Consider the following 26,388-nt stretch of genomic DNA (forward strand, 5'->3'; position numbering starts at 1 on the left):
ACACTGTATAGATATATGTTAATGAGATGTATAAAGAGAACAAAAAGTAATTGTTGCTCAAGCATGTGCATATTATTTCAATTGTGTGATCTGTATTTTTAAGATTCAAAATGGAATTAAAGTTTTCATAGCGGATGAATTGCCTGAACAACGTTTTGAGTTGTTCAGGGAGAGAAAATACTCTTATTGAAGAGACTCATGCACGTGATAGGTGGCATAGTAGGTGAGCTTTAGGTGACTTCTGGATCCTAACTTCATTCAGTTCAGTTCAGTCGTTCAGTCGTGTCCGATTCTTTGTGACCCCATGGACTGAAGCACGCCAGGCCTCCCTGTCCATCACCAACTCCCGGAGTTCACTCAAACTCATGTCTATTGAGTCGGTGATGCTATCCAGCCATCTCATCCTCTGTTGTCCCCTTCTCCTCCCACCTTCAATCTTTCCCAGCATCAGGGCCTTTTCAAATGACTCAGCTCTTCGCATCAGGTGGCCAAAGTATTGGAGTTTCAGCTTCAACATCATTACTTCATTACTCTAGCTATTTTTATTCTATTGTAATCTCTTCTCAATTTATGAAGGTCTGTGATACTAGAAATAAAGAAAGTGAAGGTGAAAGTGAAAGTCACTCAGTCATGTCTCACTCTTTGAGACCCCATGGACTATACAGTCCTTGGAATTGTCCAGGCCAGAATACTGGAGTGGGTAGCTTTTCCCTTCTCCAGGGGATCTTCCCAACCCAGGGATGAAACCCAGGTCTCCCACAAATCCGGTCAGGCGGTTCTTTACCACCTGAGCCACAAGGGAAGCCCAAGAATACTGGAGTAGGTAGCCTATCCCTTCTCTAGCAGATCCTCCCAACCCAGGAATTAAACTGGGGTCTCCGGCATTGCAGACAGATTCTTTATTAACTGATCTATCAGGGAAGCCCCATGATACTAGAAAAAGCCCACAAAAGTCCACCTAGTCAAAGCTATGGTTTTTCCAGTAGTCATGTATGGATGTGAGAGTTGGACCATAAAGAAAGCTGAGCACTGAAGAATTGATGCTTTTGAACTGTGGTGTGAAGACTCTTGAGAGTCCCTTGGACTGAAAGGAGGTCAAATCTGTCAATCCTAAAGGAAATTAGTCCTGAATATTCATTGGAAGCGCTGGTGCTGAAGCTGAAACTCCAATACTTTGGCCACCTAATGTGAAGAACTGACTCATTGGAAAAGACCCTGATGCTGGAAAAATTGAAGGCAGGAGGAGAAGGGGATGACAGAGGATGAGATGGTTGGATGGCATCACTGACTTGATGGACTTGAGTTTGAGCAAGTTCCGGGAGTTGGTGATGGACAGGGAAGCCTGGCATGCTGCAGTCCATGGGGTTGCAAAGAGTCAGACACAACTGAGCGACTAAACTGAACTGATGATACTAGAAAGGAGGGAAGAGAATGAAATAATTAAAAGTCCATGTTTTAGAATCACATGTGACAGGCTTTAAATTTTAATTTAGAGAAAGTTCCTAATATTTGAAAGACAAATTTCAGTTGTATAGGCAGTTTTCTTACAAATAAAAATAATGTTAACTTCCTGTACTTTTGCTCTAGAATCAGCCATCTTTCCACTTATGTGAGGTGGTAATAGTAAAGGGAGTGAGAACACATGGGCTTTGTTTTCACTCAGACCTGGGTGTGAGTTCTGCTCTGCCTTTTACTGGCCATGAAGCGTTGCACTCATTCAGTTTCTTTCTCTGTGAAATGGGAGAATAATAGTGCATATCTCAAAATATTGTAATGACTAGGTGATAACCTAGGTGTTTAGCACATGTCTGGTGTGTTGAAAGAATTCATAATATTTAGTTCTTATTACTGCATTTAAAATATAGGGTTCAATTCTTGATATACGCATAGATTTAGAGGGCATTTCGTTTGCTATTGATATTCTTTGGAGTGAATTTTTATTACTTCCAAATTAATTCCCTCCATAGAGTTCCAAGTTCATGATATTTTCTTTTGCTTTCCTCCCATTGTACATCTTTCCTGCTGAGCGGGAAGTTAGTGTTCTGCCAGGGACACAATTTGGATGAAAAAGTTAGCTGATGTACTGTGTTGCTTTGTGAGTTTTGCTCAATGCTCTTTTGAAGGAACTCTGTCCAAATAAGACCTAGACTTGTGTCTCCCTTAAATACCATCCTGCCTTTAATATCTTGACTGAGTTTGTAGTTGATTTATATAGAGCACTGTTGAAAAATCAGAAGCATCTTTCTAATTATTTTCTTTTTCAGGGACTTCTTAAAATGATATAAGTAGTATGGGATCAGCTGTTTACACAAATAAGCAGGAGGAAGAGACTATGAGTTGGAAAGCCAAGAATGAGGGGAAGGGGGAGCAGGTGCAGAAGAGGGAACAGGTGGGGAAGTGGGGGCAGGGATTAAAATGAGAGAAAAGTCAAAAGGAAAACTGTCTGTTGTTTGACCTAATTAGCAAGCAGTCCTGTGACCTGTAGTCTAGCCAGAATTGTCCTAAGCAAGTCCTAAGACAACTTGTAAAAGAATTAAGTAGAAGAGTCACCCATGATTCAGTTTTTCACCTGGGAGAGCCAGTGGGTTATTTATAAGAATGAGAGTTACTTCTACTTCCTGTTTATGTTAAGCAGATGTGGGTACTCAAGTGGGCGAACAGAAAGTGGAGGGCTTCATGGTTTTCCATTCTTTATTACAGGCTTGAAGTGAAGTTGGGGCTTGTGGGAGAAGTTCTAGAAAAGGAGAAGGAGAAAGAAATTAAAGAGAAGCCAGAAAGTGTTTATTGACGTCAGTGGGACCCTCAGACTTGATGTGTGTTGGCAGCTAGAGGATGCTGTCTTACCCTTGGGGCATCGTGTTGGTTTGATGAGAGGCCTCTGAATATTCTGGCCGCACAGAGGGAAAGTGTGCAGTGTGTGGTGGTGACATTGGTTTTACTGCAGAGGATCTTTGGCTAAACATGATCTCTTCCAGAAGTTCTTTGGCTTCTAGAGATTATACTTTGAGTTTGACTTGACTTATCGTTTTATCCCCAGAGCTGATGGTTCATGTGGGTGATTCGACTCAGATGAGATGTGTTTTCCACAGCACAGAAGAGAAGCACATGAGCAGGGCAGACTGGATGTTCTCATCAGGAGAGCCTGCCAAGGTAAGGAGGAGAAGCCCTCGTTGTGTAGAAGAAGCCCCTGGCCAGTGGTGTCAGGACAGAGTGGGGACAACAAGAACCTAGGCATCAGGTGCCACATGGTGGTCTCATGAGGGCTTGGACTTTGGAGTTTGTTTAAAAAAAAAAAAAAAAAAAACACAACTGGGCCTCTTAGCTTGGCTGGGCAATTTCAGCTTCCGGTTGGGAAAAATGACTAATGAAGATGATGAAGAAGTAGATGTTGCTACCGCTCGACTTTTTGGGTTGTCAGGATGCATCTAGGACATGGTGATGTAGAGCATTGGTTCATGACTTGGCTACTGCGTCTTGGCTTTATCCTTTCTCTCTCTTTTCCTTTTTATAGAATTCATGGAATAACAAGGGGGAATGCTTTTGGTGATCTAGCCAGGAAAGCAGTGGGTTAGGCATAAGAATGATTGTCTTATTTGGGTTATTTTTGTGAGTTTTCTTCTGCGCCCCTTCACCCCATTTATGTGATGGGATTTTCTTTGTCTTCGTGGATGGGTTGAATGTTGGGATTAGTAGTGCTGGAAGCCAAGATGAGGAGCGTACTTCACAGGGACTCTGAAGCAGTAAACAGCAGGTTAGTTCATTAGACCAGTAGATGTCAACTATGGCATGGTGATGTCCTGATGAGTCAAGCTGTGTCTTGAGAGATATCTCACATGACTTATCATTAATAAAAGTTAAGGTACCAAGCTTAGAAAAGATTTAGCTTTTACAAATGAAGACATATTCCAGGTCATCCATACAAAATGTCATTTACACTCAGTTGATTCCTATATGCTGTCCGAGTGGATCAGAAAGGATGGCTTCATGGTGGGGTCTGGGGAATTACATGTAGTTTCGGGTTCACCTCTGGGAACTCACTGTGTATTTAATTGTCACCCACCAAAGTGAGTCACTGCAGAACACAGGATGGTAGTTGACTTTTGTGAGTTATGAATTGGAATCACAAGAGACAACAGGTTTGGTGCCAGGTCTTTTCATTCATATTTGTGTCTGTATCCTCATTTCCTGTTCTTAAAAACTTCTAAAAAATAATGGTATTTATATACCTTTTTGAAAAATTCAGACACTTTTTTATTTAACAAGTATTTTTAAAGTGTCTGTTATGTGGTGAATACTCAAAGCTCCTGCCCTGGTGGGAGACTTACAATCAAGATGGAGGGAGATACATAGAAGAATAGTGAAGAAGTAGGGATTTCCCTGGTGGTCTGGTGGTTAAGAATTCGTCTTGCAATGCAGGGACACTGGTTTGATCCCTGGTCAGGGAACTAAGATCCCACATGCTGTGGGGCAACTAACACCCAATGCGGCTAAATAATAGTAATAATGAAGAAGTATATGCACAGTATGTCAGGTAATAGTAAGAGCTATGGAGAACAAGAAAGCAGGCTTTTGTGATTGTTATTTTATGTAGGTGGCCAGGGAGGCCTCACCAAAAAGGTAACATCTGAGTAGAGGTCTCGGGAAGTGAAGGAGGCAACCATGCATCTGTCTAGGTGGGAAGACTGTTCCAGGCATAGGGAGCAGCAAGTGCAAAGGCCCTGAGGCCAGCACTCAAGGAACAGCAAGGAGGTTGGTGTGGACACGTGTGTCCGTGGCTTTGTGTTTTCTGATACTTTCTGATGATACCTTTACTGCTTCTACACACAGGGCCTGTGAATCCCGAGAGCTCCCTCCCACCCCAGTCCTTCAGTCTCTTACATTTTACCTTTCCCTTCTAGGAGGAGATTGTGTTGCGTTATCAGCGCAAACTCAGGACACCCATGGGGTACTCCCAGAACTGGGGCCGCTTCCTGAACCGTGTAAACTTGGTGGGAGACACTTCCCGCAATGATGTCTCTATAATGCTCCACGGAGTGAAGGAGTCTGATGGGGGAAACTACACCTGCCATATCTACCTGGGGAACCTGACATTCAGGAAAACCACTGTGCTGCAAGTGATCCTGAAAGAGTCCCGAAGTATGTAGCAACTGGCCGGGCAGGGAGGAGGGGCTGCATAGCCGGTAGGCAGGGGCAGTACCGGGGGGAAGCTGGAGAGGCTTCTAGGATGCACAATTTAAGGAGGCATCACTCTCAGGTCCTGTACTTGCCTGACCCTGATAAGCCTCGGACTTATCAAGCACTCCTACCCTGTGCTTGCATGACCTTGAGAGTAATCCCTCCTTAAATTTGGTGCCCTAGGCACCTTGCCTGCCTCACCCTAGTGCTTCCCTGATGGTAGGTCAAGGGAAAAAAAGATAATAATACTGAGTGAATGCCAACCCCTCTGCCAAGCCTCACTCATGGTTTCTGTAATATACCAATTTAAAGATACAGGAGCTCAGAGATGGGTTGGGGTCATTTTGACTTGGCTTCAAGGAAGATGCTCTATGCTCTGTAGTAGAAGGGAAGATGCTCCTAAGCTGGTGAGAGACAGCAAAGAACAGAGGAAACAGGAAGGGGAAGGAACCAAAAATAGAGGGAGTTTCTGATCCAAGGTTCTTTATTCTGGCAGTGTGTATTAAGGGCATTGGTGAGGAGGAGAGTAAAGACTCAATTGTGTTGACTGAGAGGGGTTGATAAGTGAGGGGTTAAAGTTAAACCAGAACCCAGTTAGCAGTCAGGATGTGGCCTGTGGACTTTGCCTTTTGCAAGGGCCCCAGGGGTTGGCTGTGGTTGGTTGGGGGCAGGGATAGGGGTGAGGAAGCACCTCTACCCTCAATACCTCTGGCCAGAGACTTAAGCCCATGGAGGCACCTTCTTGTCAATAACGGAGGATCCCAGCTAGAGAGGGAAGCAGGGCAGATGGCTTTCTTCACTCTCAGAAGTCTTAACCTGTGCTTCACAGGAAAGAGAAGCCATTAGCGGAAACTCATGCAACTTCTGAGCCCTCCACACCCACAAACAGACCTCCATCTACTCCATCCTCATCTTTGGCCTGCCATCCTGAGTGGCCTTCCCTTTGGGGGCTTATCTGAGCCCCTGTGCTCAGGTGGTACCCTCTTCTCCTTTTTAGGACCCTCACAACATGCCTCTTTAAGCTCATACTCCCCATGGGCTTCTGCCATTAAGCCCATGCATACACTCAACTCTTCCTCTTACCTGTGTCCTTGTCTACTTTAGCTCTCACCCTATGTCATACCTTTTCTTTTTTCTCTTCTTTCACTTAAACTTTATTTATTTATTTATTTTAATTGAATTACTTTACAGTATTGTGGTGGTTTTTGCCACACATCAACATGAATCGGCCATAGGCATACATGTATCCTCTCCCTCTTGAACTCCTCCCCACATCCCTCCTCACACCACCCCTCCAGGAGACACAGACATAAAGAACAGACTTTTGGATTCAGTGGGAGGAGTTGAGAGGGTGGGATGCTTGGAGAGAATAGCATTGAAAGATATACATTACCATATGTAAAATAGATAGCCAGTGTCTTACTTTTTCTTGAAACAGCTTTATCGAGATACAACTCACACGCCACACAGTTCACCCATTTAAAACGTACACCTCAGTGTTTTTAGTATATTCTGAGTTGTGCGACTTTCATCATAATACATTTCTTTCTAGACACCGTCAGATAGTTTGCAAAGGACTGAACTCAGTGCTTCCTGTCTCATCTTGCATTAACTCCCAGCGCCCTGCAGCCAGCCTTCTACTTGTACCTCTCCTCCAGTGTAGGTCACAGAGGCACTCTAACTGTTCATCCTTGACTTTCCTACCCCAGCAGTATTGAACACCATGTTCTGTATATATTTAATATACTCTGTTAGGCACAACCTATCTGTCCATCCATCCATCCATCCATCCATCCATCTATCTCTGTATATGAACTCCACCCAGATATTCCACAAATACTCAAACATGAATAATCCAAATCTACCACTCACACCTCTCCCCTGCCCACCTCTGCAACCTCAGTCGATGCCACCTCTATCTACACAATTATCCAACTGCATGCCTGGGAGTTGTACTTGATTTTTCCCTTTCCCAGGACCCCCAATCTAACAAGTCAACAGGTCCTGTCATTTCGACTGCTGACTTTGGATCTGTCTTCTTTCTCATCTGGCACCATCCCCTCATTCTGCCTGTCGACCTGTCTCAGGCTGTAGGCCTCTCACCAGTCTCTGCTTTCACTTAGTCACTACCCCTCATCCTCGGTGCCATCTTTCTCAATCACAATCTGAACTTCCTACAACCTTTCAATGTCTTCTCCATTGCCTACAGAAAAAACAAAAAACAGAGCAAAACGAAAATTGAAACAAACTCCTCATTGAGATAATCAAGGCCCTTCATGACTTAGATCCTATTATCTACCCAGCCTCATTCCCCATCATGCCCTCACACGCAACCTTTGACCCAGAGCCATGGACCTCTTGCTAGTTTCTCTAAGCACCATCCTGAACCTAAAGGCTCCAGACCTTGGGTATAATGTCCCTACCTCCCTCACCCCTATCCTTCTCCCATTGTTGCTAAAATCTTTGATCGTTCCTTTCAGACTCAAACTTTAAAACTTTTGCTGACAAAGTCTCAGGTTCTGCTCCCCGTAGAACTGGGTGCCCTTTTCTCAGCGCTGCTTTGTCCCCCATGCGGACTGCTCTCATAGCTCCTATAGCAGTCCGGTGTTCCGTGCACACTGTCCCCCTCCTTGAGGGCACGGACCATGCATCATTGGTCTTCGTATCTTCTGCGCCTAGTACTATCTGGCACCCAGGAGGTGTTTGATGTATGTGTTCTGAGTGAATTGAGGAAATGGGTGAAGGGTGCTATATAGACGGATGGAAGTGTCGTGCTTGGTATCACGACTGTGGGGCTGTGTTGTAGCCTAGATACCTTTGAGACCAATCACTTCACCATAGAAAGGACAGCAGCCTCCTCATGTCTGTTATTTGTGTCATTCGGTGAACCGCATTTTAAGATAGAATTGTTAATGTAACAGAAACTCTACAGTACGTCAGGTGATATTCTGTTTACCCACCCACCCTCATCTATATTTTAAGTGAAAAAGGGGTGGGCAAAGACTGGTTCTCAGTCTAAAGGGGTCAGCTGGAGTCCCAGTGCTTCCATGTGGGGTGAAGGCTGGCCTTCTCCTCCTCCTTCCTGACGTGGCGGTTGCTGCTTGGCATAGAACTGGTGAGGTTCCCAGCTCTTCTCTGGAATGTTGAGGCTCTGTCATTGCTCTCCTTTCCCAAGCGTTGGTGACCCCGGTAGCCCTCAGACCAGAGATCCTGGGTGGTAACCAGCTGGTGATCATCGTGGGGATTGTCTGTGCCACCATCCTGCTGCTTCCGGTTCTGATACTGATTGTGAAGATGGCCTACGGAAATAAGAGGTATGGGGCTGCTCCCATCTCTTGGACCGGGAGGCTCAGGTGCCTCTAGGCTGAAGTGGAGGAGAGTGGTAGGACCCTATGTGTACCATTTCCCCAGAAGGGTGTATTTTATTTATTTTTAGAAAGATTTATTCATTTACTGTGGTGGGTCTTCTCTAGTTGCGACGAGTGAGCTTCTTGTTACAGCAGCTTCTCTTGTTGCTGAGCACAGGCTCTAGGTGCTCAGGCTTCAGTCATGTGGTGAGTGGGCTCAGTAGCTGTGGTGCACAGGCTTAGTTGCTCCATGGCATGTGGGATCTTCCTGGACCAGGGAATCGAACCTGTGTCCCCTGCATTGGCTTGAGGAGTTTTAACCAATGAACCACCAGGGAAGCCCGGAAGGGAGTATTTTAAACTGGCCATCATCTGGGGTAATCACGTTAGATGTCATCATATAGTGACCCCACCCGCCTTGCTCACTGTTCAGTCTCTAAGTTGTCTCTGACTCTTTTGCGAGCCTATGGACTGTAGCCTGCCAGGCTCCTCTGTCCATGGGATTTCCCAGACAAGAATAGTGGAATAGGTTGCCATTTCTTTCTCCAAGGGATCTTCCTGACCCAGGGATCAAACCCATATCTTCTGCATTGGCAGGTGGATTCTTTACCACTGAGCCACTAGGGAAGCCTCTTCTGTTCTTGGTTGTCCTGAAAGGCCTTGCACATTCCCACATGATCCTCATTTTATAAGATTACAAAGACTTACAAATGTTTGTCCAAGTAGAGCATAATTAAGAGTATAAATCCTATGCAAGAACCATAATGGTGCTATTCAATGCCTGAAAGAAATGATTTTTTAATTACCCATAGTACATATACACTTTTTAGAGAAGCTCAGATTTTGAAGGTTGTCAGTGACTTTATTTGAAGGACCACATTTTAATTATGAGAAGCTACTTTTGAATGGACAGCCTCAGGTCCTAAATTATTTTTAGTGAATGTATTTTTAAAGGCTTGAAGTTCTTTGTACATGCATGCTCAGAGCTCTGTCTGACTCTTTGCGACACCATGGACTATAGCCCTCCAGGCCCCTCTGTCCATGGGATTTTCTAGGCAAGAATACTGGAATGGGTTGCCATTTTCTCCACCAGGGGATCTTTCCGACCCAGGGATTGAACCTGTATCTGTTTGTTTCCTGCATTGAACAGGCAGATTCTTTACCAGCTCCATCACCTGCAGTTCTCCTAGTATCTCAGGAATTTGTAGATGCTCTGGTGTGAGCACTAGCATTTCACTGATTTTGGCTGGGCCATACCCTTCTGTTTACCCAGCTATTGATGAACTATGTTGCTAGGGCAAATTGACTCTCCTTTTGAAATAGTGTCAAGGGGCAAGAACCCCCATTTAGACTGAGTAGAGCTGACTTTTAGGTCTCCTTTCTCCATGGGACATGGATCATACAGAAACTGCTGGTGTCCGCTAGGTTTGCATTTGACTCCCCAGGGGCTTTCTGACTTGGTTTTGAAATTGAAAGTCTTTGCTCTGGACAGGTGGGCAACACGGAACGAAGAGTTAGACAGTGTGGCTTCCCTATCAGCTCACTTCCCTGATCTGGACCTCAGTTTCTCTCAAAATGAAGAACAGAACTCCCATGTCTGTGTATCTGTTTAGTCTAAGGAATAATCAGATGGATGTGTTGAGATTTGTGCATAAACATGGTTGCTGTAACAAAGGTTATAATTAAAAACTGAAATCATTGTCAGTGCCTGTCAGAAAGGTAATGATCCAATGAATTTCAGCAGTCAGTGAAATACTGCTCAGCCCTGTATGTAATGATGGGGAAAGATGTCCAAGAAGTAATATATAATGCATAGTAGGGTCTTATTTTAATAAAAAAGTAAATTATGTAATTCTCACTTCAGCAGCACACATACTAAATATATTCTGTGTGAGCATACTTATGCATTGAGAGAAGTTTGGAAGGATAATTTTAAAATACTAATAGTGCTATTTGGGAGAAAAGAAAAGGTGGGTCCTATGAGGGTAGGAGGTTTACTGGAACTTGAACTTCAGACTGTCTACATTTCTGTAATATTTGAATTATTTTACAATCAGAGCATACAACTTTATAATCAGGAAATATGATTAAAATATTTACACTTTGAGACAAAAAAACAAATTCCCCTTCTAGCTTTAACCCTGGTTGTTATTTTTAGCTGTACTTCAGGCCAAAGTAGAAAAACAGAAGGCCATTCAGTAGCAAAAGCAGAAGGCAAATGGTCAAGAGATCAAAGGCCAAGGGGCCAGGAAGGGGCCAGAGCTCCCAGCCCTGGGTGTTTGCCGGGTTGATTCTGCTTGTCCTTCCCCCAGGGAGAGTCCCAGAGCCTTTAAACTGGTGTCTTGCTGAGTTTCTGCTGCCCCCTGCTGGTCCAGCTTCTTCTCCCTAGTCCTCGGAAATGATGAAATCGAATCCCATGGAGTCCCTCTATTAATTCACTTACAGGAAGTTATTAGGGTGACAGTAGAGAGGCTGAGGGCTTCCCTTGTGGCTCAGCTGGTAAAGAATCTGCCTGCAGTACGGGAGACATGGGTTCGATCTCTGGGTTGGGAAGATCCCCTGGAGAAGGGAAAGGCTACCCACTCCAGTATTCTGGCCTAGAGAATTCTATGGATTGTATAGTCCATGGGGTTGCAAAGAGTCAGACACCACTGAGCAACTTTCACTCACTAGAGAGGCTGAAGCTGTCTTCAGCCCAGGCTTTCTCTAGATACTTCTCTGCTCTCCATTAAAGAGATGCATGCCTCAGATTCTAAGCTGAGCTGTGTAGTGTGGGCTGAAGGTGTCTAGAAGTGGGTCCTCCTCTGGGGTCTCTTTTTGTAAAAACAATGTGTGGTCTTGTGTTATCACCCTTGACTCTACAATGCCGGGTGGTTAATTGCACATGCTTTTCATGTCTTTGCAGTTCAGTCACTTCCACCACCCTGGTCAAAAGCCTGGAGAACACAGAGAAGGCTTGTGCAGAGGTAAGAGAAGAGTTCTGCCATTCCGGGACCTCCCTGGCGGTCCAGTTGTTAAGACTCTGTGCCTCCAACACACGGGACATGGGTTTGATTCCTGGTCAGGGAACTAAGAGCCCACAGGCCTGTAGGGCCAAATAAATAAATAAAATAATAAAAAAAGACAAACCAAAAAACAGAATTATCCTGTTTTGCAGCTGTGCCCCATGAGGACAAGGTGGAGACTGCTCCAGCACCCAGGTGGTGTCTTTATCATTCTCCTGAGAACTGTGTCTCATTCATTGTTATGTCTCAGCACCTCCAGTGCCTGGCCCAGAGCAGTGCCTAGGAGATCTCCATCACTCAGTAACAGCCCAGGAGTAGTGAGGAGCATAGTGAGTAGGGGTGGGCGGGGCCAGCCCAGCAGCCCCGCCCAGTCTTGGAGGGTCCTGGGAAAGAGCACTGGACTCGGAATCGGAAAGTCCCGGTTCAAGCCCAGCTCTGCCACTCCTTGAGCCTCTGTTTTCTCATCCCCCAAATGAGGATAAGGACAAACACATTTGCCCAGTTGTGAGGTTCAAATAACGTGACGCTATGTGCAAGTGCTCTATAATCTCTGAGGCACTGTATCAATATGAGGGGTGATTATGATCCATTCTGAGGTTAAGTGACAGAAATCGTATGGACCTAACAGAAGCAGAAGATATTAAGAAGAGATGGCAAGAATACACAGAAGAACTGTACAAAAAAGATCTTCATGACCTAGATAATCACGATGGTGTGATCACTCACCTAGAGCCAGACATCCTGGAATGTGAAGTCAAGTGGGCCTTAGAAAGCAGCACTACGAACAAAGCTAGTGGACGTGATGGAATTCCAGTGGAGCTATTTCAAATCCTGAAAGGTGATGCTGTGAAAGTGCTGCACTCAATATACCAGCAAATTTGGAAAACTCAGCAGTGACCACAGGACTGGAAAAGGTCAGTTTTCATTCCAATCCCAAAGAAAGGCAATGCCAAAGAATGCTCAAACTATCGCACAATTGCACTCATCTCACACACTAGTAAAGTAATGCTCAAAATTCTCCAAGCCAGGCTTCAGCAATTTGTGAACCCAATGTTCAGGCTGGTTTTAGAAAAGGCAGAGGAACCAGAGATCAAATTGCCAACATCCGCTGGATCATCAAAAAAGCAAGAGAGTTCCAGAAAAACATCTATTTCTGCTTTATTAACTATGCCAAAGCCTTTGACTGTGTGGATCACAATAAACTGTGGAAAATTCTGAAAGAGATGGGAATACCAGAACACCTGATCTGCCTCTTGAGAAATTTGTATGCAGGTCAGGAAGCAACAGTTAGAACTGGACATGGAACAACAGACTGGTTCCAAATAGGAAAAGGAGTTCGTCAAGGCTGTATATTGTCACCCTGTTTATTTAACTTATATGCAGAGTACATCATGAGAAACGTTGGACTGGAAGAAACACAAGCTGGAATCAAGATTGCTGGGAGAAATATCAGTAACCTCAGATATGCAGATGACACCACCCTTATGGCAGAAAGTGAAGAGGAACTCAAAAGCCTCTTGATGAAAGTGAAAGTGGAGAGTGAAAAAGTTGGCTTAAAGCTCAACATTCAGAAAATGAAGATCATGGCATCCGGTCCCACCACTTCATGGGAAACAGTGGAAACAGTGTCAGACTTTATTTTTCTGGGCTCCAAAATCACTACAGATGGTGACTGCAGCCATGAAATTAAAAGACGCTTACTCCTTGGAAGGAAAGTTATGACCAACCTAGATAGCATATTCAAAAGCAGAGACATTACTTTGCCAACAAAGGTCCATCTAGTCAAGGCTATGGTTTTCCTGTGGTCATGTATGGATGTGAGAATTGGACTGTGAAGAAGGCTGAGCGCCGAAGAATTGATGCTTCTGAACTGTAGTGTTGGAGAAGACTCTTGAGAGTCCCTTGGACTGCAAAGAGATCCAAGCAGTCCATTCTGAAGGAGATCAGCCCTGGGATTTCTTTGGAAGGAATGATGCTAAAGCTGAAACTCCAGTACTTTGGCCACCTCATGTGAAGAGTTGACTCATTGGAAAAGACTCTGATGCTGGGAGGAATTGGGGGCAGGAGGAGAAGGGGATGACAGAGGATGAGATGGCTGGATGGCATCACTGACTCGATGGACGTGAGCCTCAGTGAACTCTTGGTGTTGGTGTTGGAGAGGGAGGCCTGGCGTGCTGTGATTCATGGGATCGCAAAGGGTCGGACACAACTGAGTGACTGATCTGATCTGATCTGATCTGAGGTTAAGTGAAGGAGTTAATAGTTACATTAAATATTCAGGAACCTTTAGAAAGGGAGAATCAAGAACTTTTTCTTGATCATATTGGTTTGTGATAGTTTATATAAAAAATAAATAATTTCTAGTAGGAACTGAGAAATGGATTAATTTCCTTAAACTCCCCCCCCCTTTTGTTCTTTCTTTTCTTCCCTCCTCTCTTCCCCCCTCCCTCCCTCTTTATTTCTTCCTTCCTGTTTTCCTTCTTCCTGCCTTCCTTTCTTTCCTTTGAAAAACTCTTCTTACATACCTATCCATCTTTTGGGCTGTTTGGGACCCAAGAGTAGGATTTTCTCACATCACAGTACAGGGGACTCCAGAAGTCTAAGAATTTGTCACTGGATGATATCACTTCCCCAGATAGTGACAGGGACGGGAGTCACAAAGTACCTCTGACCTCACAGACATGAAGTTCAGTGAGGGCTGTTCCTGCCATTGAAGCCCCATCGGAGAGATGATGACAATTACATGCTGATGAATGCTGTCCTGCCAAGACTCTAATTAGGAAGAAATAACCACAAAATTCAAATCATTAGGCAAAATAAGAATTCCCTGCTGCTACCTCAATGCCCATCCAAACAAAGACGTTGGACTTTTTTTTTTTTTTTTCCTGGTCACACCGTGGGACAAGTGGAATCTTAGTTCCCAGACAAGGGATTGAACCCGTGCCCCCTGCATTGGGAGTGTGGAGTCTTAACCACTGGACCACCAGCGAAGTCCCAGAGGTTTGACTTTTGAACCAAAGAATTTGGTTCTTAATATAGTGTTCTTTGCCAATGAGTTAATTTTCAGGAAGTCTGAGGACTGGATTATTGTGACCTATGATCATTCTGTAGCTCTCAATAACCCTCAGAACCCACTGATTTTGGGGGTTGATGCCCTGTGAACATAGGGGATCATAAGAACATAGAAAAGAAAGCCTTTTCTCTGGCATGTAAGATTTGTTAAGTTTTAAGAATGTTTATATGATTTTCTCCCCTCCAGAAACATATTTATTCCTCAATAACCACACAAGAGGTGAACGATGAGGAGGAATCAAGTGGAAAATCAGAGGCCACCTACATGACCATGGTGAGGAATTGTTCTGGGTCCCGCTGAGCCTGGTGTCTGGAGGCAGGAAAAGAACTTGGGAAGGATATGGCAGACTCACGGGGGATGGACATTTTTAGGTTTCCTGGCGGGAGCAGGGGTTGGGGTGAGGTGGGGTGGTGGTGGGGTAGGGGGACACTCTGCTGAAGGCAGAGCTTTTTCTAGGTAGTTGGAAATTGTAAGAAGTTGAAGCTCTGCTGGATAGAAGAGTAGTAGCAAACTTGTCCTTATACCCAATTTCGAGTCTTCTGAGCATCTCTAGGGCTAGAGAGGGTTGATCTTAGAGGTAAAAGGAAGTGCCATCATGAGGTTAGACAAAGATCTCTTCCTCATCAGCACAATACTGGTTTCACAATGTAGTGAAGAGGGACTGGAAGATCCTTGTACAAAAATCATGTCATGAGGAACTGTTTTCCTCCCTTTCAAAAGGTCCCTTCCAACTCTTAGATTTTTTTGTTTTTGCAGCATAAGATCATTATTTGCACTTTATTAACTGAACACAACACAAATTTACCATGCACATTAGATGCTCATATACACATGCCTGCAAGCCCAGCACCAATTACTTCCTAGTGCGTGTTGTGCTAAGGAACTGCTATATACGATTTAAGCCCTAGGTCCCTTAATGAATTCCATGTCTTTCCCAAGTCCTCTTTATGCTAGTAACATTCTTTATTTGATGCACCACTAACTATGAGAACTCTACTGTTTATGCTGTTTTACCCAATGCTCCTTTATTCACAGCCCTTACAGTTTTCCTATGGTGTCTGGATATTTTATTGTTGTTGTTTAGTCACTAAGTCATACCTGACTCTTTCGTGACCTCAAGGACTTTAGCCCACCAGGCTCCTCTGTCCATGGGATCTCCAGGCAAGAATACTGGAGTAGGTTGCCATTTCCTCCTCCAGGGTGTCTTCTTGACTCAGGGATCCAACCTGTGTCCCCTGCATTGGCAGTTGGGTTCCTTGCCACTGAGTCATATCCATTGGGATATTTTAAATACTTGCTAATTGCTTTATCTTGTTATTAAATTTTATTTTTTTACATTTCTGAGTATGACCTCTTCTCTGCACATATCTTTTAGAATTCCTTAGATTACTAATGGTTTTATCTTTACACTGATTTCTGCTGCTCCTGCTGCTGCTACTAAGTTGCTTCAGTCATGTCCAACTCTGTGCGACCCCATAGATGGCAGCCCACCAGGCTCCCCCGTCCCTGGGATTCTCCAGGCAAGAACACCGGATTGGGTTGCCATCTCCTCCAATGCACAAAAGTGAAAAGTGAAAGTGAAGTCACTCAGTCGTATCCGACTCTTAGCAACCCCATGGACTGCAGCCCACTAGGCTCCTCTGTCCATGGGATTTTCCAGGCAGGAGTACTGGAGTGGGGTGCCATCGCCTTCTCCACACTGATTTCTAGTTGGCTCCAATTCTGGATGGCCAACGTATATCCAAATATATACGTTCTAGTATGTCCTGGAGTGTTACGCGTCTTCAGTGTTAGCTTGTGAGCTTCTCCTTCACTGGTATTTTCCTGTAATTTACAATGTTTACTAAACTTACCTGTATGTGCTCAGTCACATCCGACTCTTTGTGGTCCCACGGACTGTAGCCCGCCAGACTCCTCTGTCCATGGGATTCTCCAGGCAAGAATACTGGAGTGAGTTGCCATTTCCTGCTCTAGGGGATCTTCCTGACCCAGGGGTTGAATGCACATCTGCACTGGCAGGCAGATTCTTCGCGCTAGCTCCACATGTGTTGTTTAATTGCTCAGTTAAGCCCCACGGGGGCTCTTTGCCGACCCCTTGGCCTGCAGCGCTCCAGGTTTCCCTGTCCTTCACTATCTCATGGCGTTTGCTCAAACTCGTGACCATTGAGTCGAAGCTCCACCTGGGAAGCCCTAAACTAAATTTACCCACCAGTTGTATTTAAAGTCAATATCTTTCAACTCTTAGATTTTTAAATTCTGTGACTTATTGTACCTTGACATAATCCAACTGCTGGAAGGCTGCATGCTGGATTTCATGTAATAATACAGAGTCTGATTCCTATGTTCTCTTTGTTCAACTCTCCAGGGAAGTCTAGCACCTAGAAAAGACACTGGCTGTGTAGTGAGAAGGGCTAAGGACAAAAGGAATGAGCTGGCGAGGGACATGATGCTATTTGTAGATAAATAATAGCTGGTCAAGAATCCCCCTGCAGGGCGGGAGACCTGGGTTCGATCCCTGAGTTGGGAAGATCCCCTGGAGATGGGAGCAGCTATCCAGTCCAGTATTCTGGCCTGGAGAATTCCGTGGACTGTGTAGTCCATGGGGTCGCAGAGAGTCGGACACGACTGAGGGACTTTCACAATAGGCACCCCAGCCATGGAGGGAACAGTGTTCTGCTGTGTTCAGGAAGGCTGGCCTCCTCTGTTTACAGGATGATGGCTTGTGTTGTTTTCCTGTTACACCAGCTCCAAGGACACATGACTCCCAGATGATTGCAGCAGAGAAAGGTTCTGCCAGGGCAGAGTGAGATCAGAATCTGGCCTTGCTCCACCAAGTGAAACGCGAGCTCCCCTCTGAAGTTGAACACAGTCACTCCCCTTCCCCCCATGCTTCTCCCATCATTGCCATGTGATGCTGCAGCAGCTGCCAGGACCTTGCCTTAGAGACCTGCTGACAACGGTGCCTGCTGCTCAGTGTGGCCGTCACCTGGGCGGTGCCGTTCGCAGACGCTCTGTGGGGCAGAGGTGACGGAGCAGTGAGCCACCTTCAGTGCCAGCGTCTCATGCTTGGCGCCAGGTGTTTGCGATTTAAACTCTGCAGAAAACAGCACCCATGGCCCCTTGAAACGGATCCAATAAAGCAAGTGTGATGGGGGACCAGGGCCACAGACTCAAAGCCCTTCAGGGGCTCGTCAAGCTACTGCAAAACACTGTGTCAAGTTACACACGGCTGTGGGTGAATTCTGGCCTGTGTACCACTTGTTTGAGACTTCAGGTAGGGGGCTGTTATCTGATAGAGAGCAGGGGTAACAAAGAAATTTTGCTTAAAAAAAATTTTTTTTTGGAATTTTTGTTCATCATGGGTTTTTTTTTTTACATTGATGTTTATTTTTGACTACACCTGCAGTGTGCAGGATCTTAAATCCCCAGCCAGGGACTGAGCCCTTGCCCCCCTACCCGTGCCTCCCTGGTGTCCTGACCACTGGGCCGCCAGGGAAGTCCCAGAACCTTTGCTTTTCTATTAAATTTACTTAAATGGAGGGGCGCCATACCACGTCCTCTTTCTGAGGCCATGTGGCACAATGGTTACAATCCCTAGCTTTGGAGTTGGACAGACCAGCATCCGCATCTTTACCCTGACTTAGAAGCTGGATCGTCTTGGGCAGTGGGCAGGTAACTTGGTTTCTTGAGCTTCAGTTTCCTCATCCTTAATGGGAATAATATTAATAAAACCTACCTCTTGGGTGGTGAGGAACAAATGAGGTAGTGCAGCGTGTGAAATTCAGAACTGGCCCAGAGAGATGGAAGGAGCTCAGTAAATGGTAACTATTATGATTGAAATGCTTCTTACAAATATGCTTTGTTTCTCTCCCCACCCCCCCCCCATAGAACCCAGTTTGGCCTTCTCTGAGGTCAGCACCAATTAGCCCTCCAGACCAAAGGTCAACTTGGGGAATGGCAAAAACAGAGCAAGCCTTCTGAGAAGAAGGGGTGGTCCTTTTACCCTTGGCTGCGGCAGAGACTCTCCTTGTTGTGTGTCCTGAGTCCATCCATGTAGCGGTTGTTTCAGACCCTCTGCCCTCCCAGTCCTCTTCCTGCCTCCCTGTTTGGGCAGAGGGCTGACGATGGAGGGCTTGAAGGCCAGCAAAGAGACTGGACAGTCCTGGAGGAAGACAGGCTGATAAGAGGGAGCATGGACTTGGTCCCCCTGGAGTGAGACTCTGGTCCTGGGGACCCTGGTCAGCTGCCACAGTGGCCTCGAGCATCCCTTCAGGTCAGACCCTCTGCTTGGACAGTGCTCTCTGTGGAAGGTTCCAGAGAAGAATCAGAGATAAAAACCACCCCAAATGATTATTCCTTTGGCCAACGATCCCTAAATAAATGCAGTCTGTGGCAATCATCCTGTGTTTCTACCCTGGCTGAAAGGCATGTGGCGTGCTGGTGAAGAATCTGTAGTTGGGAACTCCTGAAACAGCTGAAGTGACTGGAAGAAAGCCCTGCTGTGACTCACACGTTGGGGGCCAGTTTGAGGCCTGAGGAAGTTTGGGGGGCATGAATGGGGTGGAAGTGGGGTACAAATACATCTCTTTGATGTAACTCAGTGCTTCTTGATGCCGGCTGGGTATCAGAGTGGCTGGTGGCTCTTGGTTGGGCCCCACCAGAGGTCTGGATAGAATATATGGGTGGATCTGGAGCACTTGTCTTTTTCAGAAGCGACACTCCTGGGTCACCAAAGCGGACAGCCACTGATTTAACTCTTGGTCTGAAATGTGAGATTCCTTTCCTTTCGGTTCCTTTACTGTTGTAAGATTTAATAAGGCTAGTTGTTTTTTTTTTTTTTTTTTAAATCCTCTGGTTCTGAACTCCTGTTTCTAGTCTGGGCTCAGCTCAGATCTCTTCGTCTTTACTCCCATACGGCCTGCCTCAGGTACTGTGTCCCATTTTCCCCTCTTAGCCATTTAGGGCCTGGATAAAGAGCAGATCCTTTGTAGGTCTCTGATTTCTGATCCAATCTCAAGTTGAGGTAATTTTTAATATTTTTTAGCTGCACCCCACAGCACGTGGGATCTTAGTTCCCTGATCAGTGATCGAACCCATGCACCTTTCATTGGAAGTGTGGAGTCTTAACCACTGGACCACCAGGGAAGTCCCAGAGCTACATTTTTGAGTGATTTCCCTAACTCTCCAGATTTCAAGGACCCTCCACTAGACACTCATCATTAACTTTCTCTTTTACCAGCTGTCCTCTGGTCTCTACTTGGAGGCTTGAAGCCTCTTTTTGTTCAGCCATGGCTAAGAGTCGTGAAATGTTTCGTCCTCATTGTTAGCTCTCAATAAGGAGCATGTCAGTAATTTACAATATGTGGATTAAGGCAATATCCTGTCCAAGACATATCAGAGAGGGGAGACATGTTGACATGATGGGGTGGGGACCCTCTTTCATATACTAAGAGTTCATGGGGAGGAAGTGGTTTCATTTCTGACTTATTAGGCAACATGCTTTCCTGGGCTAAGGGGCCCTTTTCCACTTCCTCAAATATTGTTTTCATGTGATGACAACCTTCAGGATACTGAGTGGAGTGGATGGATGGTGATTGTACATCTGTTGTCCTGGGTAGAAAGGAATACTTGGGATAAGGGCTGAGTGGGGCAGGCAGCTTCTCCATGTGCTCCTCCCTACAGAGGGTGCTCTGCCCCGCAAGTGTGCACATAGCCCTGCAGGGTTTGACTAGCGCACATCAAATTTGAATTCCATTCATTCAAGGTTAAGCTTTCATTCTGAGGAGGAAGAAGAGGAAGTCTACCTCTCTCCCTCAACTCTGCCTCTCCACAAATCTTCCTCTTACACACAGGCATGGAGTTAAGGTTGAGAGCGCAAGTTCACAGCTGTCAAATACAATTTTGCCGCAAACCAAAATAGCCCTGCAGGGGCCCATGGGAAAGACCTGCCTGCCCCCTATGCCCTTCGCTTAGGGGTGGCTGTCTACTAAATCCAGGACCATGAAGGCATATGGCGTAGGGAATGGCTTCTAGGTGAAACAAACCTGGTTTAAATTGTGGTTCTGCCTCTTACTCTCTGTTCAATATGACGAAGTTGATGTCAATTCTTTGAGGCTATTTGCCAGATAGAAAATAATCATGGGAACTAAATGAGGTCGGTTAGGGGCTAGAGCCTGGTCTGGGTCCTCCATCCCCTTCCAACATGTTTTCCCCAGTGGATTTGTCATCTGATGATTCAGTCCCCATCTTATTACTTTTTATGTCTATGGGCAGGAAGCCCTGCAACCCTAAATATAATAACTAAGTCCTTCTTCTCATCCAAAGAAAGAGTTAGGAAGCCAAACTTGGGGAAGGATTTTGCATAGCTTTGAGGGGTGACGTTCTGAAGGGCAAGACAGCTGCTAGAGATGGAGCAAGTTGGATCTCCTTGTAGATCCAAGCAGTTATGTTACTTGAATTTGCAGTATTTTAAGTCTCTAGGTGACCAGATGCTCCCATATTCAAAGGCTTCCAGAAGTGACCAAATTTTTGCCAACAGAAAGCAGCCTAAGGGTGGAGGGGGTGGGGCCATCCAGGAATAATGGAGAATCTGGCACCATCAGAGTTTGGCTACTGGAATTGAAACAGTTCAGCCTGTCCCCTGGGGACCTACAGAAGACATGCCTCCTTTAGAAGACTTCTGCCTTCTTGCCAGCCCTTCAGTCTTTTTCTCTTTGCCACCTCACTCTTTCTCCTTTTAGCTAGTCTATGTTCTTACATGTCTATACTGGGAATTTTCTTAAAAACACCAGCTCTTTGTACATGTATGTGTGTGTGTGTGTTTGGAAGCGGTCATGCTGCCATTGATTTGGCTCAGTTACTTAGACCTAGAGAACCTTAGGTTGCAAGTTTTGTCCCAACCCAGACCAGTTATCTTCTTACTGAGAGTAAACCAAAGTTTCTCAGAACTTCTGACCTTCTGTCCTGGCCAGTTGGTTTGCAAATGTGGTTCGTTCTTCCTCAAGGGAGATCAGGTGGCCCATTACCACTTCTATAAAAACCAACTCTTGAAACATCCCTTCTTCATCAAAAAATAAGGGAACTTGGAGTTTTAACAGAAAGCTAAACCCTTTCATATTTCCTAGATGGTGAGAGCAATAGTGACTTACTTTGTCCCAGAACTCCCCAAACCCTTGTCTGAATTCCCCATTGTATGCTCATGGCCTCTGACACTGGGTACATCTTGTCTACCCATCCACACCTCCCATTTTTTTCCCCCATGCTCCAAATACCTTTGTCTTTTGGGCTTCTGAGCCTTTGCTCTTGGTGTTCCCCTGTCTAGAATTCTCTTTTTCTTCTTACCTGCCCAAATAAACATTTCTTCAAGGACCTGCTTGAGTCTTGCTTGGGTGATGGTCCATTTCTACGTGTCTCTACACTTACTGGATTTTATTATCTGATGTTTTCTAATTGTTTCATGGGTGTGGGTTTTATTTTCTCTGAGAGATCTTAAACTCTTTAGAGATCCTGCTTTAGGTCTTTTCTGTGAGTGTTGCAGTATCTGACTCCATGTGGGGAAATCCTTCATTGAATGGAATTCCTAGGGAATAGGGTGGCTGAACCTGGCTCCCAGTCCTGGTTCCACCACTCTTTGGCTGTGGAAGGTCAGGTTGATGGAGTTTCTGCTCTTTCCCAAGACATGAAATAGATATTCATTCATACATTCATTCTCATCTCCTCAGGGACTAATAGTGGCCTAGCACAAACTAAGAGGAATAAGACAGAACCCCTGTCTTTAAGGAGCTACAGTCTAGTTGGGGAGGTAAGATATAAAAACAAAAAACGACAATACTCCCTGGCTTAAGCAATCCCAGGGGTACCGTAGATGAGAGTTGAGACATTTATCTGTCTAGAAGGTAAACTTTCACAGACTGAGTTGGTTCTCATTCTTGTTTATGTCTCTAGTTTCTAGCCTTGTGTTTGGCACACAGGGGACATTAGATATTTGAGTTTGTTGTATGAAGGAACTGATGAGTGAGCGGACCCAGGGTCAAGCAGCACAGAGAGAAGTATGTAGGTACAACAAGGAAGGGGTTACTTTGTAGCAGATTTAAAAAAAAAAACTATTTATGTTTTATTTGTTTATGGCTGCACTGAATCTTCATTGCTGCGAGCTGGGTCAACTCTCTAGTTGTAGCGCACGGGCTGCTCATTGTGCTGGCTTCTCTTGTTGCGGAGCACAGACTCTAGGGCGCGGGCTTCAGTAGGTGTGGCATTCAAGCTCTAGAGCATGTGTGATTCTGTGGTTGTGGGGCACGGGCTTAGTTGCCCCACTGTATGTGGGGTCTTCCCGGACCAGGGATCAAACCTGTGTCCCTTACATTTTTGGCAGGCAGATTCTTAATCACTGGACCACCAGGGAAGTCATTTAGTAGATTTTTGAAGAAGGACTAGGAGCTAGCTGAGCAGACAAGGGAGAAAGGGCATTCCTGGAAGAGGAAACTTCAAAGGTAGAGACATCATGATGTGAAGCTCTTGCATGGGGTAAGAGAAACCTCGAAACTTGCCTGGTGCAGAACGGCTTGGGAAGGGTCGGGGCAGAGAAGAAAGGTGAGTGCAATTGTTATTCCTGAGCAGGCCACTTGGTGCTGTACACATTTAATCCCAAGCTTGTTCCTGCTCGCCAGCCCCTTCTTCCTAGCCTCCCATACCTGGCCTCTGCACTGCTTCTTGCTCCTGGGATGCACCCCTTTTAATATTCATTGAAGGCATTACTTCTTAAACTTTCATGTGCTCAAGAAACATCTAAAGATCTTGTTTAACATGCAGATTCCGATTCTTTGGGTCTGAGGTGGGACCCATGACTCTGCATTTCTAAGGAGCTCCCAGGTGAGGCTGAGGGTGTTGGTCCAGTAAGGCAGTGGCACCCAGGGGGTCTCTGTAGCCTCAACTAAGAATTCCAAAGGCAGGGGAGGGAGGAGGGAGGAGGGTTCAGGATGGGGAACACATGTATACCTGTGGCGGATTCATTTTGATATTTGGCAAAACTGATACAATTATGTAAAGTTTAAAAATTAAATGAAATTAAAAAAAAAAAGAATTCCACAGGCAAAAGGAAACCACCTTCCTTTGGATTATTTGTAACATTCTTCTGCCAGCAGGATAGAAAATTGAGTGTTGTCTAATCCAGTCTTCAGGGATAAATGGCACTGGGTAGAAATGCTGAAAAGAGGGCCCCATTCCCCAGATAGCCCGTCTTCAATAGTGGTGTCTTCGTTTTGCAGATTATTGATTACCTCTTTGAGTTTCTGCTTCCCAGGCTTTTATTGGCTCCTGGGGCAAGGCATACCTTTTTGAAGCAGATGGGCATCTGGAAGCCCGGTTGAGCTGTGGGGAGGCTCGAGGTCTGCTCTCTTCCCAATTCACCCTGCCAGGGTGCCTCTCCCCTGATCCAATGCCTTCTGACTCTTGGTTCTGGAGAGCTGAATTGGACAAAGGCTATACTAAGTCACAGGCTTGGCTTCTCTTAGCCAAATTCTGGATAGAGGCAAAGGAACTTCTGGGTCTGTTTCTTAGACGTCCCCCAAATAGAAGCTTTTGGACCCAGTGTGAGACCAAGTGAGCTGGGTAAGCAAGCAGCTTCCCTGGGCCTCACAGGCATGCTCAACAGCGTTAAGAAAAATGAGGAGGCCGGCTACATCAAACCAAAACTCTCCGCCAGACATGTGTCTGCGGCAGCATGGTGCTGCAGACTGGGACCGGGCTGAGGGGCTGGGAGGGAGCTGGAGGGACCCTGGACCAATGTCGTTGTATCCCTGTGAGTGCACCTGAGAGCCAGGCCAGTGCTGATGGCAGAGGAGGCCTGGGATCTGAGGGTTGTGGCCACCAGGAGACCCTTTTCTCCTAGGCTACCCCATCTCTCCTTCTCTGATTTCTCTTCCTTTGGGCTGTGAGCTCTGTGAATGAGCCAGCTAGAGCCAGACTCTGGTGAAGTGAGAGAGGCACTTTGGCAACAGAGTCTCTGTAAGATCAGGTGCGGATAAGCACCTCTGGTGTGGAGAAGCTCAGAGGTCTTCTCCCCACACCTCTGCCTTCAGCAACTGCCACCCACATTTGACCCACTTCACTCCTCCTCAACCTAGGATGGCTTCAGTGGCCTGGGCTAGATTTCACTGCCTTCTCAATAATGTGGATGATGTCCCATCCCTCTCCAAATTCACTCATTCATTCATCCAGGGTACCGCTGGGCAGCTAGGCAGCACCGGTGTCTGCTCTGAACTCAACACTGTGCTGGCCTCCCATTTGATTCCTTTGTGCCCTGACTCTTTCTGCATTCTGTTACACACACACACACAGACACACACACACACAGGCATCTTGCTTCATCTATTCTGGTTTTCTCTTCTCTGTGTCTCTAAACAACCCAAGGGAAGTTCTCATGTCTCCTTCCCTTGGTAACAGGTGATATGGATTGCTGGATATATGCAGTGTTTCACACAGACCTCAGCTTGAGTCCTGACTCCAGCCCTGCCCTTAACTATTAATATCATAGGTAACTTAAGTGGGCTCAAGTTAAAGATGGGCTCAATAAAAGACAGAAATGGTATGGACCTAACAGAAGCAGAAGATGTTAAGAAGAGGTGGCAAGAATACACAGAAGAACTGTACAAAAAAGATCTTCACGACCCAGATAATCACGATGGTGTGATCACTGACCTAGAGCCAGACATCCTGGAATGTGAAGTCAAGTGGGCCTTAGGAAGCATCACTATGAACAAAGCTAGTGGAGGTGATGGAATTCCAGTTGAGCTATTTCAAATCCTGAAAGATGATGCTGTGAAAGTGCTGCACTCAATATGCCGACAAATTGGAAAACTCAGCAGTGGCCACAGGACTGGAAAAGGTCAGTTTTCATTCCAATCCCAAAGAAAGGCAATGCCAAAGAATGCTCAAACTACCACACAATTGCACTCATCTCACACACTAGTAAAGTAATGCTCAAAATTCTCCAAGCCAGGCTTCAGCAATATGTGAACCGTGAACTTCCAGATGTTCAAGCTGGTTTTAGAAAAGGCAGAGGACCTGGAGATCAAATTGCCAACATCCGCTGGATCATCAAAAAAGCAAGAGAGTTCCAGAAAAACATCTATTTCTGCTTTATCAACTATGCCAAAGCCTTTGACTGTGTGTATCACAAGAAACTGTGGAAAATTCTGAAAGAGATGGGAATACCAGACCAACTGACCTGCCTCTTGAGAAACCTGTATGCAGGTCAGGAAGCGACAGTTAGAACTGGACATGGAACAACAGACTGGTTCCAAATAGGAAAAGGAGTATGTCAAGGCTATATATTGTCACCCTGCTTATTTAACTTATATGCAGAGTACATCATATGAGAAACGCTGGGCTGGAAGAAGCACAATCTGGAATCAAGATTGCTGGGAGAAATACCAATAACCTCAGATATGCAGATGACACCACCCTTAGGGCAGAAAGTGAAGAAGAACTGAAGAGCCTCTTGATAAAAGTGAAAGTGGAGAGTGAAAAACTTGGCTTAAAGCTCAATATTGAGAAAATGAAGATCATGGCATCCGGTCCCATCACTTCATGGCAAATAGATGGAGAAACAGTGGAAACAGTGGCTGACTTTATTTTTCTGGGCTCCAAAATCACTACAGATGGTGATGGCAGCCATGAAATTAAAAGATGCTTACTCCTTGGAAGGAAAATTATGACCAACCTAGACAGTTTATTAAAAAGGAGAGACATTATTTTGCCAACAAAGGTTTGTCTAGTCAAAGCTATGGTT

The 26,388-nt window shown here is 45.5% G+C and overlaps 1 protein-coding gene across 2 annotated transcripts in view; it reads left to right on the plus strand.

The window, feature by feature from the left end:
- The window catches only part of JAML (junction adhesion molecule like), a 32,171-nt gene extending 13,172 nt beyond the window's left edge, over positions 1–18,999 (plus strand). For both annotated transcript variants that reach the window (XM_027563605.1, XM_027563604.1), the window contains 6 exons: positions 3,038–3,150; positions 4,899–5,136; positions 8,351–8,489; positions 11,428–11,488; positions 14,787–14,873; positions 18,489–18,999. In XM_027563605.1, the coding sequence (XP_027419406.1) occupies positions 3,038–3,150; positions 4,899–5,136; positions 8,351–8,489; positions 11,428–11,488; positions 14,787–14,873; positions 18,489–18,581 (731 nt within the window). In that variant the 3' untranslated portion in view covers positions 18,582–18,999. The remainder of the gene's footprint in view (positions 1–3,037; positions 3,151–4,898; positions 5,137–8,350; positions 8,490–11,427; positions 11,489–14,786; positions 14,874–18,488) is intronic.
- The last annotated feature ends 7,389 nt before the right edge of the window (positions 19,000–26,388 follow it).

Source organism: Bos indicus x Bos taurus, chromosome 15 (assembly GCF_003369695.1).
Source record: "Bos indicus x Bos taurus breed Angus x Brahman F1 hybrid chromosome 15, Bos_hybrid_MaternalHap_v2.0, whole genome shotgun sequence".
NCBI classification, from domain to species: domain Eukaryota; kingdom Metazoa; phylum Chordata; class Mammalia; order Artiodactyla; family Bovidae; genus Bos; species Bos indicus x Bos taurus.